Genomic DNA, 20,443 nt, shown 5'->3' on the forward strand with positions numbered 1-20,443 from the left:
TTGTGGCCATCAAGGCCCTAGAGGACATTCTAGAAATTCCCCAGAATGGATAAAGAATGAATCTCCTAAATCGCACTTCACATTTCTGTGTGAGATCATGTAGGGCCAATCCTCCTTATTTAAGTTTGCTTGTTCACTAAAACTTGCTCGGAATCCCTGAATCGCTCTCCACGGTGTCTCTGTGGTCGTTCGAGGCCACGTGCCAAGCAGCACAAGATGTGAGTACCTGATGTGTGTGTCCCAACGTTCCGACTCTTCATTTCAGCCTGTGCTATCCATGAGTGTCCTTCCTTTCCCCAGCCTGGGGAGCGCCGTGCTTGCTGCATTTGCATGCCCTCTTGGGGTGATTTTGCGGTTTAAGATGTTCCCCAGCCACAGCGCTGTCAGGAGTCCTGAGGGCAGGAGGCTGTGGCATGCCTCAGGAACGCGCGTGTCAGAGGAGCTTCCCTCTTGTGCATCGTGTTGAATGCTGTTGCCCAGAGTTCACCGTGAGGAGTCGACAGCAGATGGTGAATAAGGCGTCTCTAAACAGGAATAGATGAAACAAGGGATAGATGCATCCTGGCCACAGGCCACGGGAGGCGGAAGGGCAGTGGGGTAGAGCTTGAGTGGCTGGAATGTAGCTCTTCTGATCATGAGAACCGGCTCCGTTTTGTTTCTTTCTTGTACAAAGCAGGAAAATAATTTTTTTAGAGAGGCCAGAACCTTACTATGTTGCTCAGGCTGGACTCAAATTCCTCAATTAGAGGCTCAAGCCATCCTCCCACCTCAGCCTAGGGAAGTAATGTTTAAAACCAAGTTAAATTTGACTGTTTTCGGAAGAGGCATTTTTTATTTTGTTTTTGAATTGGAGTCTCACTCTGTGGCCCAGACTGGAGTGCAGTGGCCACTCCCAGCCACCGCAGCCTCGACCTGCTGGGCTCCGACGATCCTTCCGCCTCCGCCTTCCGAGAAGCCGGAACTACAGGCGCGCGCTACCACGCCCGGCTGATTTTTGATTTATTGTAGAGACGAGGTCTCGCCTGCCCAGGCGGGTCTCAAACCCGCGGGCTCGGGCCATCCACTCACCTTAGCCTCCCAGAGGCGCGGGATGACAGGCTGAGCCACCGAGCCCGGCGAGGTATTTTTTAAAAAAGGAATGAGCTCTTTTATGATCTGGAGGGGTCCCCCAAAACAGAATTTATTTATAAAAAATTGTGTATTTATTCTTGCATGCTTAAACCTCGGGCCCCTTCAAAGTCCTCTCCCTTGGATGCAAGACACCTATCGAGATGCTTTTTCAACGGTTTTTGAGCTCATCAATGTGGAGGCCTCTTAGTGCTTCTGCCGTTTGTCGTTTTCACCTCTTCCGCCTCAACCAAATGTTTCCCTTTGGGGACGTTCCGTCCAGAGAAACACACGACAGTTGCTCATGATGAGAGCAGGTCAATGAGGAAGGCGAGGCATGAGGGCCTTGCCGTCTTGGGTCAAAAACCGCTGAACACTCAGCGTGGTGTGGGCAGGGCTGTTGCCATGGTGGAAGAACCAGTCATGTGTTTGCCACAGCTGGGGATGTTTCTTCCACAAATGGTGATGCAACCTTCTCAAAACTTCCAGGTAAAAACTCTGGCTGACCATTCGATCTGGAGGAACAAATTCTGAGTGTGCCACCAGGGGCCCACCCTCCATAAGCTATTTCTGGTTTTGAGGAGTTCCCGCCCCACACACACACAGTGAAAGTCTCTTAGCTTTGCATTTATATCAGTTGATTAAATCAGCAGATTTTTGTTGGACTCCCGTGATGAACCTGCCACTGTGTTGGGACCAGGAGAGGCCAGGAACCAAGTTCAGAAGCAGACAGGGCACAGTCCTCAGGACTCCACACAACTAATCAACTTGGTATTTCCGTTTAAACTTGGCGGCAAGCTCAGCGAGTTCTCAAAGAATCTTCTAACCGTCACACATCTTTCTTGTGGAAGGGTGATTTTTTTTCCAGACTAGCATCTTCCTCCTTAGCAAAGGCAGATCGCTCGGCAGGTGTGCTGGCAGGAGGTGTCCTGCCAGCCAGGAGGCCTCTCGTACTCATAGCCAGCGTGAGCCCGAGTCATCTGGGCACAACTTCCCCTGGAGGCTGCCACGCAGAAACCTCCATGGCAGGGCATTCCGGTATCTCTCCCAGCAGGAGTCTTCACCACGGTCCCACCACTCAGGTGCACGACGCTGAGGTCCTCTTGGACTCAGTGATCTCTTTGAACAACATGGTAGGCACCACTTCCAGCGGCCCGGCCAGAAACAGACCCAGAGCTTTGTGTTTTGTTTAAACCAAGAATGTATCGTTCTCCCAGTCCACATGCGATTTAAAAATTAGGGATCATGCCAGGGACCCGTCTCCTGGCACCAGCTGACGGGAGACAGGCAGGATGTCCCTCCTGGCAGCAGGGATGTCCTGCTACTGTTCCTCACAGTCAAAGTTGAGCCTCAGCAGTCTTTGCCTGTTTTTCCTTGGGTGGTAAAATGCTGGTCATCTGGGCAGTCGAAGGTTTTTGTGAACAAAACATGTTTGACAACATCGTAACTAGAGAGCCATGTTTACTTAGGGCCCTATGTGTTTGAAGTTTCTTACAGGGTGTTCTTAGGTCCTCTCAAGGACTCTGTGTGCTAGAAAGGGATTTGGGTCCAGGGTACTGTGGTCAGCCCCACGTCTTCTGGTAAGATCAGCACAGCCTGGTGTCCTTGTTCTCATGGATGCCCAGCTGCCCTGCAGGGACCCGCCGTGTGTCGCCCGGACATCATGTGTGCAGAGCAGCGGCTGACGGCAGGCACTTCTTGCGTTAGAGCCTACATTATGTGGGATGAGTTTTATGTTTTGGTGTGTATCTTTGCATTAAAAAAAACTTACAATTTTTATAATGATTTTTTTCTAATATAGAGACAACTAGTGATAATGGTATTATGATCATACAAATGAGTTCTTAAATTCAGAATTAAAAAAAAGAAAAAGGAAAAAAATGCAAAATGATCATGTATCTATTCATGACTTAGTTGTGGTAATATTTTGCTTAGCTTTATCTGCCTTTTTAAATCTACCTTTGTGTATTAGTTTTCTTTTTCTTTTCTTTTTTTTTTTTTTTGAGTTGGAGTCTCACTCTGTCGCCCGGACTGGAGTGCGGTGGCGGCTCCCGGCCACCGCAGCCTCAACCTGCCGGGCTCCAGCGATCCTTCCGCCTCAGCCTTCCGAGTAGCCTGAATTACAGGCATGCGCTACCATGCACAGCTGATTTTTTGATTTATTGTAGAGATGAGGTCTCGCTGCCCAGGCGGGTCTCGAACCCGCGGGCTCAGGCAATCCACTCACCTCAGCCTCCCAAAGGCGCGGGATGACAGGTTGAGCCACCTAGCCCGGCTGTGTATTAGTTTTCATCTTCCTTTTTCTCCCTAAAGTGTTTTAAAAGCGAACAACAGATACCATAGAGTTTCACCCCCTAAGTGCTTCAATACCCCTCTCTTGAAAAAGCCGTTAGAATACGAATCCTCCCACCTAGCACAATTCCAGCATCTTGTCTCCTGGGCTCTGGGCTGCGGCACAGAGCTGGCGACTACGCATGTGAGCACACCTTCCTGGAGTGAGCTGGTTTCCACCCCAGTGATAGGACTGCCCCGAGCCACCACCTGCCGATGACACTCTCCTGCTCCAGTGTCACCAGGACACTCCTCCACCTCTGCTGACCCACACAGGGCAGCCCTTCCCAGTGCAGGTTCCCACATCCCTCTCTCCTGTCACCATCATTTTGTGGGTGAGGAAATGGAGGATTAGCTAAAGCAGCAGACCCAGGTTTTAGACCCACCCTTGACTCTGGAGCCGGTCTCATCATCCCTTGGCCGAGACCTCTCCCTGCCCACACAGACTCAGGCTGTGACGCTGTGGGGTGTCCTGTCCTCAACACGGACACAGATGCAGCCGGGTCTTGTGGAGGTGAGAGAAAAGAGTGCTTGTCACCCTCAAGCACGGGATCTGATTTTGCAGGGTTACTTGTGTTGCCTTAATTTAGACCTCAAATTTCATTAAAGGCTGTGTATTAGAAAATAAAGGAATTAAGATAATAAGGCCCACCATTTCTTCATTATTTTGGATAAAGATGTGATCTATTAGTAAACCTGTTAGAAAATAAAACTAGATAATATCTAAGGGGCCAGGCTTATCTAAGGTGGCTCAGCCTGCAGTCCCAACACTTTGGGAGGCTGAGGCAAGTGGATTGCTTGAGCCCGCAGGTTCGAGACCAGCCCGGGCAACTTGGCGAGACCTTGTCTCTACCAAAAAAGAAAAGAAAGATAATATCTAAGGAAGACAGGAAAAGGGTTGCTGACTATGGTTAGAGGGAATGTGTGAAACAAAACTATCTTCCCTCTGCACTTCATACTCATGGGACAGAACAGAGACCTAATTTTTTTTTCTTTTGAGCCAGGTTCTCACTCTGTCTTCCAGGCTGGAGTGCAGCGGCACAATCATGGCTCACTGCAGCCTCAACCTCCTGGGCTCAGACGATCCTTCTACCTCAGCCTCCTGAAAAGCTGGGAGTATAGGTGTGCACCACCATGCCTGGCTAATTTTTTTATTTTTTTTATTTTAGTGGAGACAGGGTCTTGCTATGTTGCCCAGTCTGGTCTTGAACTCCTGGACTCAAATAATCCTCCCACCTCCTCGTCTCAAAGTGCTGGAATTACAGGCACGAGCCACCACACCCCACAGGGACCCACTATTCTGAGGCTACTTTGAGCAGTAGTTTAGGTCTGTCTCAGTGTTCCTGGGGAGAAACCCTGGAAAGATATGCAGAGTGTCCAGTGATGACCGCGGGGCCCTGGGAGACATTTGACCTCTGCTGGTGATTTGCACTGACGGAAGTGGATGGGACTATATGTGAGATGGGCACCTGGCATTTCTGTCTGGAAAAGACTACAGTCACATCTCAGCCACTACTCATGCACTCATTCAATAATTATTTACATGCCAGGTAATAACTTATTTATTCATTCAGACATTTGATAGGCCATGCACTATTGATTATAGCGTAACCACATCTTAATCTCTCATCCACTTGTTTATCCATTCTTCTGGAAAGGGTCTGAGGACTGTCTGTTCTAGGACAGTCCACGTGGTAAGCACCAGGTCAGCGAGGGCCAGTGAGAGGAAACACAGTTTTCTGGAGACAGCTCTGACACGTGAAGAGCTTGCAAACTGTCATTTCTATCCTCACAATAAGGAAAAGCTAGACACACTGAAAGTCTGTGCTTTCAGCTTGTCAGAGAGTGGAGACCTCAGGGCAGGTTGTTCCCGGGAGCAGGAGCTTTGGAGCCACACACTGACAAACTTTCAAGTGGTAACTGTGGTGACCTGCTGGGGCTACTGAGGACTAGTAAGAGGAGAACCCCCATCAGCAGCAGGGTCAAGAAGTCCTCTGCTTCCTGGGCTTTGCCTCCAGAGACCTTATTTTAAGGGTACCCAGGGTGTGTTTCAATCAGGCATTATTAAAACAAGCAGACGTGGGATGCCTGTCCCGAAGGAGGTCGTCCCCAGAAGCAGGCAGGCCACACCATGCAGGTTACACAGGAAAGCACTGGGTAGGTCAGGAGGCAGAAGGCATGGCGGAAAGCGTGTGGGCAAGAACCTTTCCTGGGTTTCTCCAGGGAAGACAGGGCAGGGCAGACAGGCCCAGGACTGGCTGGTGTGATCATGTCAGCAGACTCTGGGGTGTGAGGCTAACCCTAATTGCCCGTAACTGGCCTTAGGGTGATCAGGGCAGGAATAGTGGCCAAGAATGCGAGTGTCTGATCGAGGAGGTGGGAAGTGGTGGGGAGCGTACTTTAGATGGAGCGGTTTGCACATGAGGGGTTCTTTACTGTCTCTAGAAATCGTCCAGCCCTGGGAGGGGCAACCTCTCCAGCATCAGCAGGGCCCCAGATGTCAAAACATCAGAAAATACGAAACATCCAAAGGCGTAGTTAACACAACCCTCACCAGGTTCTTACAGCGAAGCTCCGAGAGAGAGCTTCTCCTGGCTCTGGCTGCGGAGGGGAACAGTGATAAGGATGAAGGGCACCCAGGACCTTCTCCATAGCGAGGGGAAAACACATCGCCAGACCTTATCTCAGCTGGAATTCCCAAGAGAATTCCAGATATTCCAGCAGCCTCACTTAAAGGACAAAAAAACTTGTAATCCATGTGGGTTGGGCTTCAAGGAATTGTTGCATAATGGTCAAGGGGCAAATGTCCACGAGATGTAACAACCCTAAATGTGTACGCACGTAGCAACGGAGCGTCAAAATACACAAGCCAACACTGATAAACTGAAATGAGAAACAGACAAACCCATGATTCTAATTGATGATTTCAATCCCCCTTTGTCAGTAGTTGGTAGACCAAATAGAAAGAAAATGAGTACAGATGTAGATGACCCGAGCAGCACTGCCCATCAACTTGATCTGATTGACATCTGTGGCGTATTCCATCCAACCACAGAAGAATACACGTTCTCAGGCTCACGTGGAACTGAACAATAACCAAGGTGGAGCACATTCTTGGGAAAAAGATGTTAACAAATGTAAAAGAACTATAGTCATGCAAATTGTGTTCTCAGAACAAGTAGAATTGAACTAGATCTCACCAACAAAAAAGAGAACTGGACAATTCCCCAATATTTGGAAACTGAACAGCAGACTTCTATAGCTCTTAAAGTTATAGAGGAATAAGTCTTAAAAGAATTTTAAAAATATTTTAAACTGTATTAAAACGAACATACCACATACCAAAAATTTTGGGATGTAGCGAAAGCAGTGCTTAGAGGGAAATTTGTAGCATTAAGTGCATATATTAGATAAAATAAACCTATCAAGTTAATGACTTATGATTCACTCCAAGGAAAATATAGAAAGAAGAAAAAATTAAGCCAAAAACCAAGCAAATGAAAATAAATAATTAAAATTAAAGCAGAAATCATTGAAATTGAAACAGGAAAACAGTTTGATAAAACTTTAGCCAAGGTAAACAAACAAACCAAAAAAGAAAAATTACCAATATCAGAAATAAAAGAGAGCTCATCTCAGTTGATCTCACAGGCATCATAAGGATAATAAAGGAATATTGTGAACAACTTTATACTCACAGATGACTTAGGTGACATAGACTAATTCTGGAAAGACCAAAACTTACCAGAAGGAAAAAATAGATAACCAGAATGTTTCTAAAATTTAAATCAATATAATCTTTCAAAAAAGACATCACCGGGCCCAGATTGGTTCACTGGTGAATTCTACCAAATATTTAAGTAGCAATAATACCAATTTTCCACAATCTCTTCTAGAAGACAGAAGTAGAGGAGATCGTCCCTAATTTATTCTATGAGTTCAGATTTACCCCAATACCAAAATCAAATAAAGACATTTCAAGAAGAGAAAACTACAAACCAATATCACTTATAGATAAAGAAATCCTCAACAAAATATTAGCAAATCAAACCCAACAATGTATAAAAAGAACTATACACCATGACCAAGTGGAATTTGTTCTGAGTGTACAAATCAGTTTCAACCTTTGAAAATAAATGAATGTAATCTGTCACATAAACATGCTAAAGAAGAAAAAATAATATGATCATATCAATAGTTGCAGAAATGGCATTTGAGCAAATTGAACACCCTTTCATGACAAAAAACCTTAGCAAACTAGGAATAGAAGGACACTTCCTCAATTTAATAAAGAATGTCCACGAGAAACCTACAGATAACTTCATACTTAATGGTGAGAAACTTAACCCACTTCCTCTCTGAGACTGAGAACACAGCAAGACTGTCCTCTCTTACCACATCTTTTCTATATCCTACTGTGTGTCCTATCTAGTGCGTTTAGCAAGAAAATGAAATAAATAGCATGCAGTTCAGAAAGGAAGGAGTAAATCATCTTTATTCACAGATAACATATTTGTTTATGTAGAAAACTCCAAATAATTTATAAAACAACTCATGCAACCAAGAAGAGTATGGTAAGTTTGCAGGATACTAGGTCAATATACAAAAGTCAGTTGCTTTCCTATATACCGGCAATAACATTTGGAATTTGAAGTAAAAAAAAATTACCATTTACAGTAGCACCAAAAACTCATAAAAAAAAATACTTAGGCTTAAGTCTAACAAAACGTGCACAGGATCTGTATGCTGAAAACGACAAAACACAGATGACAAAAATCAAAGAAGAGGTAAGTAAATGGAAAAGCCGCCTATGTTTATGGATTGGAAGACTCAGTATTGTCGAGGTATTAATTCTTTCCAACTTGATTTGTAGATTCAAAGCAATCCCAATCAAAATCCCAACAAACTTTGTCATAGATATTAACGGAGTGACTCTAAACTTTACATGAAAAGGCGAAAGACTAGGAACAACCAACACAATACTAAAAGTCTGAGGACTCACAATTTCAAGTCTTACTAGAAATCGAGTTAGAGATACAATTTCTGTTCTTTTGTGGGAAATGACTGCTCCTCAGATGTTTGCATCCTACCGAGCAAAGGTAAACTAAGTCAAAGCAGCGGTCAGGGGTACAGAAGAAAAGCATGTGCCACGTGAAAGGGCCTTGGGTGGGAGTATCGGGGGATGCAGCTCAGAGAACGTCTGAGAGAAACAGATCTGAGGGAAGCTTTGACTGTGGGGGCAGGGGCATGTCTGTCCTGAGCTCAGAGGGTGGCCTGGATGGTGGGGATTTGTAGCTGAGAAGTGGGCCACGGAGCTGAGAGAACACCTCAGAAGGGAGCAGGGTGGAGCTGCTGCAGCCGGAGCCACCCCAGAGAGATGTGGCGGACAAGGATGTTACGTGGTCTGGGGTCACGTGGGCGCATGTGGGAGGCTAGGAGGTGAGGTGGTGGGACTGGCCGTGGCATGACTTTAAGGACTATGGAGAAGGGGGAGACCTAAGGGCACTCAAGGGGTGGAAGTCTTGGGCCAAAGTTCTCAAGGCACAGATCACAGGGCCGCATCCCAGAGTTTCTGATCAAAACGGGTCAGGAGGGAGCCCTGGGAACACGCATTTCTTCCTCATTTCACGGTCATCCTGCCGTTGCTGGTCTGGGGACGCACACTGAGAACTAAACTCCAGGGATCAAGGAGGGTGCTCCAGTTAGGCAGGAAAGCCCTGGGCTTGTATTTGGCTGTGTTGACCGTGAGGTGCCCTTTGCCACCTGCTGAGATGGCTGCAGTTAAGGGAAGAGGCTGGCTCCGAAGGTTGGCCCCATCACCTGCTAACTGTGTGTCATCGGCAAGTTAGTTGACCTTCCTGAGCCTCTGTTTCCAGGTGTGTGAACTGAGGATAAAGAGAGTAGTGACCTTCAGAGATGGGGTGCATGTTGGCTGGCACCCTGTAGGCCCAGTGTTCGCAGAGTAGCTGTCTTGTCACCTTTCTCACCATCACTGTCACTGTGGGTCTGGCTGGCAGGAGAGCTGTGCACCCAGCCTGTCTGTGCTCACCCAGTCTGTCTGTGGTCTGTAAGATGAGCACCCTTGTCCCAGAGCTGCTGCCTCCACAGGTGTGGGTGCAGGTGTGATTGGCTGCTGTTCTCTCTGCACCTGTTGGTGGGTCTCCCAACCCACGACGTGAGCGCGACCACCTGACTCCCTCAGCTCCGACACCCCGAGATGCGTCCTCCCATCTTGCCTTCGGTGGAGTGGAGCCGACTGGGTTCTCCCTGCTCTTCTTCTGAGTGTGGGGGCATCACAGGCGAGTGAGGGCTTCAGGAGCTTCTGGCCTCAGAGTTTGGGGTGTCATAACAGAATGATAGGTTCAGAGGCTGCTGACCTCACAGGGTTGGGACTAGTGAGGCATTCAGGGCCTGCTGGCCTCACAGAGTTGGGGGTGTCACCAATGAGTGAGGGGTTCAAGGGCTGCAGGCCTCACAGAGTTGGAGGCGTCACAGGAGTCCTGGGATCCTGACTGCGTGCTGTGGCATGGGGCATGTGTCTCAGGTCCTGGAATCTCTGCAGTCGGTCATCGACTTCCGCCATATTTTTCCGTCGTGTGTCACCCACAATTTCTTTCTAACTGGCTGAAAGAAGAAGAGAGTGATTCTGTGTGTATATCCAGCAAGACCTTGCAGGCATCTCTCTCCTGTTCAGTGTTCTCTCTGCTCACATTGGGGTTTGGTCTCTGCAACAGCTCAGGGCCTCGGATGTTTGCTGTAAAGTGGGGGATGGGTTCACACGTTGGGTAGTGCCCGTCAGCGAGAGACTTCCGCACCACTGTCAGCTTTCTGCTGCGACCTTCCCTCAGGCCTTTGGCATGTGGTCCTTCCGAGCAGGAAAGGCTCTTGGGGTTGCTGCTGGAGCAGGGTCCAAGGAGCTCTGGGGCTTTGTGGCTGGCCTGTCCTCCCCGTGGGGCTCACCCAGATAAAGCCTGGGCCAGGAGACCACGTTGGCATGTAACGTGTGTAGTGCTTGTGTAGTGTGTGCAATGTGTGTAGCATGTAGTATGTGTAGTATATGTATAGTATGTGAGGCTTGTGGTGTGTATAGTGTGCGTGTGCAGTGTGTGTTGTGTGTTTATGGCATATGTAGAATGTATAGTGTGTTGTGTGTGTGGTTTTGGCGGTGTGTGTGGTGTGTGTGTGGACAGCACGAGGGCAGGTGCTGCCCCCGATGTGAGAGAATGGAACCATCTGGATAATTGTCCATGATGACCAGCCTCTCTCAGGTATAGAGTGTGTAGTGTGTGTGTAGTGTGTGTGTGGTGTGCATGTGTGTGTGTAATGTGTGTAACATATAGTGTGTATAGTGTGTGTGTAGTGTATGGCATGTGTGTAGCTTGCAGTATGTGTAGTGTGTGTTTAGTGTGTGGGATGGGTGGTTTGTGTCTGGTGTGTGGAAGACAGCATGCAGGCAGGTGCCTCCCCCTGACACCGGCGGATACAACCATCTGGATGATTGCCCGTGATGACCAGCTCCTCTTGGGTGAGACACGCGCGTCTCGGACACTTCTTGGCCGGCACATATGTCCTCGCCGGAGAACACGCTCTCCCTGGGGAGCACGCATGGCCACCTCCTCTCCCTCCTAGTTGCATCTGCTGCCCGCCGTCTTGTGCCGCTGTCCTCGCGGGCGTGGGCCTGCCTTGTCTCTGGTGCTGGCTGCAGGGGTCTGGGTCCCCCAGGAAGTGGTCTGGGGAAGGGCCGGGCCAGGGCATGCTGGGAGGATGTCACTCATCACGCCTCGGGCCTTGGGGGTGCCTCCGCCCTGGTGGAAGGGGCAGGGCCTGTGGTGGCCACGGTCAGCCACAGTTGGCGGCTGTCCATGTGGCCACCTCTGCAGGTGAGGGAGAGGTCTAGGGGCGTCCTCCCGGGGATGTGACTGTGGCAAGGAGAGGGATTCCTTTGGGTTGTCTGCACTGCAGGAGCGGCTGGGCTGCCTCTGGCTCTCCGTCTGGGCACCGAGACCCACGGGGTACCTGGGCCTGTCCTGCAGGGGACCTCCATCACAGCCCCCCGGTGTCTTCCTGGAACACTTCACCTCCACCGGCAGAGCAAGAAGGAGGGTGTGGTCCCTGGGGGTAAATGCTCTGTTCCTAGGCTCCGTGCCAAGGGGCATGTCTGGAAACTGATCACCATGGACAGGTGATTCAATGTGGGCAGCGGGAAAATGGGAGGATGTCTCTCTCCCTGATGACCTCCCTGTGGCTCTCTCTCTCCCAGGTGACCTCATTGTGGTTCTCTCTCTCCCAGGTGACCTCACCATGGTCTATCTTGCCCAGGTGACCTCATCATGGCTCTGTCTCTCATCCAGGTGACCTCATCACAACGCTCTCTCTCTCACCCAGGTGACCTCACCGCGGCTCTGTCTCTCTTGTCCAGGTGACCTCATCACGGTTCTCTCTCTCCCAGGTGACCTCACCACTGTTCTGTCTTTCTTGCCCAGGTGACCTCATCACGGCTCTATCTCTCATCCAGGTGACCTCACCAGCTTGCTGTCTCCCAGGTGACCTCATCGCGGCCCTCTCTTGCCCAGGTGATCTCACCACAGCTCTGTCTCTCTCATCCAGGAGACCTCACTCACCATGACTGTGTCTCTCTCTCCCAGGTGACCTCACTATGACTGATTCTCTCTCCCAGGTGACCTCACCACGGCTCTCTCTGTGCCAGGTAACCTCACTGCAGCTGTCTCTCCAAGATGACGTCGCCATGGCTCTCTCTCTCCCAGGTGACCTCATCATGACTCTGTCTCTCTCGTCCAGGTGACCCCACTGCAGCTCTGTCTCTCTCTCCCAGGTGACCACACCGTGGCTCTCTCTCATTCAGGTGAACTCACCAGCTCTCTCTCTCCCAGGTGACCTCACCGTGGCTCTCTCTCGCCCAGGTGACCTCACCGCAGCTCTGTCTCTCTCGCCCAGGTGACCCCGCCACGGCTCTGTCTCTCGCCCAGGTGACCCACGCAGGGACCCCACCCTGAAGCATGGCCGGCAGCATGGCCGATGGCGCCAACCAGCTGCCCTTCTTCTTCGGCAACATCACTCGCGAGGAGGCAGAGGACTACCTGGTCCAGGGCGGCATGAGCGATGGGCTCTACCTGCTGCGCCAGAGCCGGAACTACCTGGGCGGCTTCGCGCTGTCGGTGGCTCATGGCCGCAAGGCGCACCACTACACCATCGAGCGTGAGCTCAACGGCACCTACGCCATCGCAGGGGGCCGGACCCACGCCAGCCCTGCCGACCTCTGCCACTACCACTCCCAGGAGTGCGACGGCCTCATCTGCCTCCTCAAGAAGCCCTTCCACCGGCCCCCTGGCGTGCAGCCCAAGACCGGGCCCTTTGAGGACCTGAAGGAGAACCTCATCAGGGAATATGTGAAGCAGACGTGGAACCTGCAGGTAGGCGGCCATCCTGCCCACCCTGGGCCCTCAGCCCCCCGGCCTCTGGGGTTGGATACGAGGAATGGGCTCATGCCTCAAGAAACAGCTCGGCTTTGGGCCATCCTACCTTGCTCCAGGAAGACACTATCCCTCGCACACAGCCACAGTGGGGGCCTCACCCAGCCATGCGTGTCCCTCAGGCAGGCAGCCACGGCCCAGCGCCCGGCTGGCCCATCCAGAGAGGCGTGCACGTGCACACGCATTGGTTGGTTTTATGCTGATGGATCACGCGACACATACCGATCGGTGCTCGATTTTGCAGAGTCCGAATGTCTCTGGCTGAACTTTCTGTGCCAGCCACACGCTGCTCTCCACGCTGCTCCTTGGTGGTGTGGTTTGGCCTGTGGGCACCGTAGTTTGTGGGTGGATCTGTTGATGGACACCTTGACTGTTACTGATAGTGCTGCCCGTAGCCTTGCCGGGTTCCATCCTGTGCGGACCTTGTGTGCAGTGTCTGCAGGGTAACCCCTAAAGGCTCAGCATTACCACCACCAGGGGATAGGTGTGTAATTTGGGTGTACTGATGAAGTGCTGTCCAGAGGGTTGCCAAGGGTGTGACAGTTGGCATCCTCGCACCCTTGGTGGTGGGGATCAGCAGTTTGATCAACGCTATGTTCTCAGCCTGAGGTCTCCCTCCACTGCCTGGATGCATGCCCCATATATTCTGCCATGTAGTTTGAGGTCTGATGATTAGGACAGTCTGGAACTCGGAGGATCTGAGCAGTGACTCTGTCACTCCCACGGGGCCTGTAGACAGACACTGAGTACTGTGCATTCAGCACTTTCACTGGCCATCATTGGCAGAGGCTGAGACCATCCTTCCACTCTTTAAGTCAGGAAACCCTGATCTGCTGAGGTGTAACCTACTGTCATGATGTCATCCTTAGATGGAAAAGCTCCATGGTTTTCGACACTTGCACAGCATCTTGTGACCCACCCAAATATAGACAAAAGGCACTCTGTCACGCTGCAAGAACCTGACAGAGCGCTCAGCCCATCCCCCGTGGTCTTGGGCAGCCCCTCCTCTGGTTTCCCCCCTACACATTTGCCTTCCCGGACGTCTGGTGGCTGCACACCCAAGGTGCTTGCTTTTCAGATGGACTCCAACCAGCATGCCATGATTGCCGATCAGCCATGTGGTGGCACTGCTGGGAATGCCTGGGCCCTGCTGCCTTTCCTTTGGGCCTCTGCTGGCTTTGTTTGAGATGCTGCAAAGGTGTCACCTACGTTGGCTTTTGTCTTTCCCTCCCCTGTGAACACAGGCTATCACACATTCACACTCCTTGCCTGGGACCATCACATGCTCACTTTCTCTCCCTGAGTCCATTGCATGCTCACAGTTCCTCTGGCTTTCCTCTTTCTTCAGCTGCTTCTGGAGCCAGTTGTGTTTGTATTTTTGCTCCCGGTCATGCCGTGAAGGCACATAACTCCTTGGCTCTTGGTTAGCCAATGTAGAGAATTTGGATTTCTCTCCCCCTAGGGAACGAGTAGGGAATTCCCCGAGCTCTACACCCTTTCCAGCGTGGATCTGGTGGTGGTGTTCCACTTGGTGGAGGCGTGTCCCTTCACCCTCCGTGGCCATATGCCTGCAGGCCAGATATCACAAGGGTTCGTGGGGCCTTGTGGAGGGACAGCAGTGCCCATGCCTTCCCTGCTAGTCTCGAGGGACCTGATCACGATGACGTGATCCAGTTGTGGCACGGGACAGTCTAGCGGATGGCAGTGACCAAGGATCTGAGAAGAAAGCCCATGTTCTAGACCTCACGGGTCATTCCAGATGGTTTACGCAGTCTTTTCTAGCCTTGCAAAGGCCGATCACTTTATTCTGAAACAGATTTTCTCGTTTATACACATGAAGATACTCAAGTCATATGTAGAGACCCTTCCGGTTTTATTTATGGAGTGGGTGAATGAATGAAGGACAAGTGAATGGATGAGTGAGGAGTGGATGGTAAATGAATGCATGACGAGTGAACGATGACAAATGAGTGAAGGCGGTTCCACCCTCTTTTCCCATGCTGGGACTGGCCGGCCCTGCTGACCCCGCTGTCCCCGGCAGGGCCAGGCACTGGAGCAGGCCATCATCAGCCAGAAGCCACAGCTGGAGAAGCTGATCGCCACCACGGCCCACGAGAAGATGCCCTGGTTCCACGGGAACATCTCCCGGGAGGAGTCGGAGCAGATTGTGCTGATCGGGTCCAAGACCAACGGCAAGTTCCTGTGAGTACCACATCCTCCCCTCATCCCTCCCAGGCCTGCCGGGACCCTGGGCAACTCAGCTTTCCACGGCCACTTGTCGGAGGACACCCTCCTGCTGGCCTGGCCCAAGACCTTTCACAGGGAAGCTGACACTGTGGCCTGGCATTCGTTGTGCCCCATCTGGCCCTACAGTGATCACTTTCTTGGGCGCTGAGGGGTCTTGTGTTCACAGAAAATGAGATTCCACCATGTTCCACTGTGAGTGGTGAGTTTAGGGGGCACAACGATATCTGTGGCCATCCAACTAGGGTGCGACACTGCCTCCTGGTCACGTACCAGGTTCCCATGGCCTCACAATTTCCTTCTCTCTTGCCGGGAGCTGAGTGCTGATAGGACCGATGCTAGAGGGACTTTCCAGGGGGTGGCATGTGTGTGTTGAGTGCAGGTGTGTGGCCTCGGCCTCTGACCTCACATGTTAGAAGGAGCTAGTCCCAGACTCTGTGTACTGTCATCCCAGTGGCTCACATTAAGCCTACACCCTGGAGGGTCCTGAGATGCTGGCTGGCGAGGGCCGAGTGAGCAGCTGGGCAGGGAAGGAGCCATCTGTGGGTGGCACCGGCCTCCTTCCCTTGGTTGGGATGGTCTGATCAAGGTGGCACGGGAGGCAAGTGCCTGCAGGAAAAATGCTTGCCTGCATTTGTCATCTCCCAGTGTCCCTACAGAGATGTTTACTGGGGGCCACAGAGGAGAACCACTTCATTCTGGCCTTGCAAACTTATTCTGAAATAGCAACGGAACCTCAGGGCCAGGCACGTTGGTGAACACCCTGCTGACCTTGTGAGCTTTGTCTAGAAATGGAAGTGTCTCCTCTGGGTAGCCACCTGTCTGAATGATTTTCTTCAGACTTTACCACAATACCCCGTATTAAAAATGATCTTGGCCCTTGCCTTGCTAGACTCTGGTGTGGCCATGCGCTCTTTGAGTTATGGCTGTCACCATGCTTCCTGGCTTTGGTCCCCTCCCCTACCTGAAGGAGGTGAATTTTCTCTCTCTCTCTCATTTACTTTTAAGTAAACTATGTTTTCTAATCTAAAAACAGAGATCTTGGCTGGGTGAGGTGGCATGTACCTGTAATCCCAGCTACTGGGGAGACCAAGGTGGGAGGACTGCTTGAGTCCAGGAGTTTCAGATCAACTTGGGCAGCATAGCAAGACCCCAGGCCAGAAAAAAAATTCTCTTAAACACAATACTCTTTAAAAAAGTGAAAGTGGCCCAGGTTGCGATGTGGTGCCTCCTAGGGTGATATTCAGGATGAGGTCCCAGCAGTGTCATGGGTGGGAGACTCTCCCCCACCTTGTTTCCCCTGAGGCTTAGTCTCCTGCTGTCTTCTGAGCAGTCATTCCCCATTGGCAGGGCCTGAGCACAACATCCTGGCACATGAGATCAGCTCAAAGTGGTGGGGTCCATGTGGCAGGGCCTCCGGCTCCTGCAGGCTCCTGGGAGCAGAGGGCCTTTTCAGGGTCTTCTCTTCCTGGAAACAGGCTGCCTCCACGTGGGCCTGGGCTCCACGCCCGCTATCCTCCCACCCCTGCAGAAGGCCAAGGCCTGTCCCCGCCTGCCCTGTGGGGACAACATGTCCTTTGCCTTCCTGGTATGTCCCAACCCAGCCCCCAGCACTGGGGCTCGTGGGTCACCAGACATCCTCGAATGGCTGTGCCACTGAGTCAGCTAGGGTTGGAGCTGCCAGGCCTGGGGCTGCGGAGGGTCTGGACATCTGCATTCCACCAGGTTCCCCTAAGTCGCTCTCCCCGGACCGGTCCTGGCTCACTCTGTACTGCAGAGACCTCATGAGTGCCTAGTGGCACCGACCTCTCAGATGACCGTGTCCAGGGTGCTCTCCGCAGTGCGGCCCATGCCCAGCCTCCTCCTGTGCCCTCACCAGAGCCACAGGACTGGCCCGGGGGGGCAGTGCCCCAGCTCAGCCCCAGCCTAAGGAGGGGGTTGGAGAGGAAGGGTACAGCCAGGCACAGGGGCCCAACTTCAGAGGCCACCTTCCCGTGCCTGTTGTAGGGCCAGGGGCCAAGCGGTCACTTCCCGAGGCCCCACTGCCCCCATCTGCGACTGTCTTGGAATTCCAGGAATACGCCCTGTACATGCTGTCCCCAGAGGGAAGGGCAGTTGTGTCACCGCTGTTCAGGAAAGGGATCAAGCCTGGGCAGTAGAAGGGGGTGGATCAGCGGCCAGTCCTTGATGTCAGTGACAGGGATTCTTCCAGGACCTGCCATGGAGCCCAGGGGCTGCACGGGGCCCAGCACACCTTCCCTACCTGCCAAGTGAGCTCAGCGTCACCCCTGCCTCTCGAGTCACAGGGGTCACACACGGCCTTAGACAGAGGCATCTGTACCACGTTGGCGCAGACAACGTAGCCTCACCTGCCGGCCTTGCAGCATCCACGGTTGCTTGCAACCTGCCGGGACATGCGCCTGAAAGTCGGGTCCTCCATGCAGACCCTTCCCGGTGGCACACTGCAGGTGGGCCGTGACCTCTGCAGGTGTGCTGTGACCTCTGCAAATGTGCCGTGACCTCTGAAGTCTTCCAGGACCTCTGCAGGTGTGCTGTGGCTTCTGTAGGTGAGAACGCTGGGCAGGGCATTCTCGTTAGGACACCAGGGACAATGCAGGACAGAGGCACTGAGCAAGGAGGTGTCCCCTCCGTCCCAAGGCCTTTTGGGAGTGCACAGTTTGCTATTTTAAGAAGTTAGTCCCAACTCCTGTGAAAAACGATCCGTTAGAAAAGGGAAACAACGCTAATTACCCCCAAATTACATATCCTTTCTCCCAAAGGGAGGCCTCAGGATTGGTGTGGTCCAAAGCAGACCCTTTCCCACAATTGGGAGACCCTCGTTCTTTTAAAATATGCAAAATTAGGCATAAAATAGAGTGTATTTTTTGGAATGAGGAAAACAATTTCGTTGTTATAATTTTTTTTAAGGCTGGTGAATACCACAAAATTTAGAAACATACAAATTTAGAAACAAATAGTAATACATATTAATTCGCTGTCTGACTTGTCCCTGTAGCATCTTTTACTTCCTGTGTGTTTTGGAGATTGACTGCTTCCTTGTTGGACAGTGATTTAGTCATATTGTTTTCTACGGATAGAACATGCTGATTCTGTCTTCCCTGAGGTTCACACTGCATGACTAGTTGATCATGTGCATTTTGAAATCTTTGTCCTCTTGGGAGGGGAAGCTACAGTGGAAGAAAGTTGCTCAAGATCCTTGGTTAAGCCAGGCTCGGTGGCTCTGCCTGTCATCCCGCGCTTGGGGAGGCCAAGGTGAGTGGATTGCCCGAACCTGCGGGTTCGAGACCCGCCAGGGCAGCTTGGCGAGACCTCATCTCTACAATAAATCAAAAAATCAGCCGGGCATGGTAGCACACGCCTGTAGTTCCAGCCACTTGGAAGGCTGAGGCGGAAGGATCTCCGGAGCCCAGCAGGTCGAGGCTGCGGTGGCGGGGAGCGGCCACTGCACTCCGGTCTGGGCGACAGAGTGAGACTCTAACTCAAAAAAAAAAGTTCCTTGGCTACACGGTCAGGTGTGGCCCCCTCGGCCCAGATGAGGCCATGGGAGCAGGCCGTGGTCAATGCACCTCTTAGCCTCTCGCACGGAGATGCCTTGCCCGTGCGGTTCATGCAGGGCAGCTTGGTGCCCTCCTGCCTGACTGCTTTTTCAGCCACCTGTGACATCTGTGAAATGTGCTAGGCTGTGTCCTTCATTTCGTCACATAAACTGTCTTAGAAAGAAATGTCCTGTCCAGCAAAATTGTAAAAACAGAATTGTCTCTGTTTTTGCATTTAGTACCCAGGTAAATGTTTTATCGCTTGGGCTAAGAGCCCTTGCATTTAGTGTCCGGGTAAATACGTTCTCGTTTTGGCTGAGAGTCCTTGCCAGTCCTGCGGACCCCGAAGCGAGTTCCAGGTGGCCTTACCCACACAGAAGTGACCGCCCCTCAGACGGCTGAGCTAATGTTCTAAAGAAAAGCTGGTATTTCAGATTTATGGAAGAGTCATCCAGCCAAGTCACCAATACCATTTTAGCTGCAGTTTCTATTTTCTGACTTTAAAAGTATACTGTGTTTAAAAAAAAAAAAGGCTACAAAAATAGCCATTCTTCAATAGACTCTTCATACGTCCAGCCTGACGTGCACCAGGCCTGTGGCAGGCGCTGGATACCCAAAGGGGGTGCCAGGCCTTGGACGTGCACCAGGCCTGACGTGCACCAGGCCCGTGGCAGGCGCCGGATACCCAAAGGGGGGTGCCAGGCCCACAGTGCTTAGGCTGAGGGGGAGCATGCCAGGTTCAAGTCCATGTGCTGCGAGGTCTGGGATGCTTGGTGACATGTCACCCGCCACCACGACACTGTGACGCCCAGTGTTGGCTTTGTGTGGCTTTTGTTGAGGACGTTGATTCCAAGGGTGAGTCCCAGCACCCAGAGCCGTGCCTGCTGGGAGAAATCTTTCTGGGCAAAGAGATGCCCAGGGCCTGACTCGAGTGGGGCTGGTCACGGGAGGGACGGCACAGGCCGCTGGCCTGGCTCAGGTGCCTGGCGGGGGGTTGTCTCTAGCACACTGAGTGTCGGAACTGGCGTGAGACCCTCAGAGTTTGCTGCCCTTTCGACTTAGCAGGAATCGAGGCCACAGGTGGATGAGTCAGGAGGCCTGAGGTCCTGGGGGCTGCACAGGGGTGGGGCCCGGGGCAGGCCTGGACCCTGGGACAAGTGCGGGAGCCTGTGTGTCGTGTGCCGCCTGGCTGGGCGTACTGTTTGGGAAATGGCATGGCGAGTTCCAGGCTGGTGTGGCCAGGGGGCGGGAGGTGAAGAGGACTGAAGGAGATGACCTTGGGAGAGTAGGGCACCGTCCACGTGGATACCGGAGTGCCTGGATGACTGCAGACGGGTAGGTGGGGGGAAGTGGTGTCCAGCTGCCCCAGGCCACATTGTGGGTCTTGTGGTATCCTCCCGCCTTGGTTCACTCTGTGGGGGCTCGTGGTTCTGTCTGCCTTGGGTTACAATCAGGGCTCTCAAGAAAGCCCCCTCTTGTTGGGCCGCCCTGATGTGAGGTGTGGACGCGGGGCAGCCACCTGGAGTTCATGGGCCGGGTGAACCGGGCCTGCGTTGGCACAGTGGTGTGTGGGTGTGGGGAGAGAGGAAAGCCCATGGATTTGCCAAACACGGCAGAAAGGGAAACAAGGGTGGGAAACAGAGTCAGAGAGAGGGGGCCTGGGAGATCTGAGGCTCTGAGAACTAAGAGGCACACGTGGTGGGTGGGTGGGGG

At 52.0% G+C, this 20,443-nt stretch overlaps 1 protein-coding gene across 2 annotated transcripts in view; it reads left to right on the forward strand.

Moving 5' to 3' along the window:
- The first annotated feature begins 12,452 nt into the window (after positions 1 to 12,452).
- SYK (spleen associated tyrosine kinase) overlaps positions 12,453 to 20,443 on the forward strand; it is a 40,589-nt gene continuing 32,598 nt past the window's right edge. For both annotated transcript variants that reach the window (XM_008059197.1, XM_008059198.1), the window contains exons 1-2: positions 12,453 to 12,869; positions 14,971 to 15,131. In XM_008059197.1, the coding sequence (XP_008057388.1) occupies positions 12,456 to 12,869; positions 14,971 to 15,131 (575 nt within the window). In that variant the 5' untranslated portion in view covers positions 12,453 to 12,455. The remainder of the gene's footprint in view (positions 12,870 to 14,970; positions 15,132 to 20,443) is intronic.

Source organism: Carlito syrichta, unplaced genomic scaffold (assembly GCF_000164805.1).
Source record: "Carlito syrichta isolate Samal-C Ts95f unplaced genomic scaffold, Tarsius_syrichta-2.0.1 Scaffold303796, whole genome shotgun sequence".
Lineage (NCBI taxonomy): Eukaryota > Metazoa > Chordata > Mammalia > Primates > Tarsiidae > Carlito > Carlito syrichta.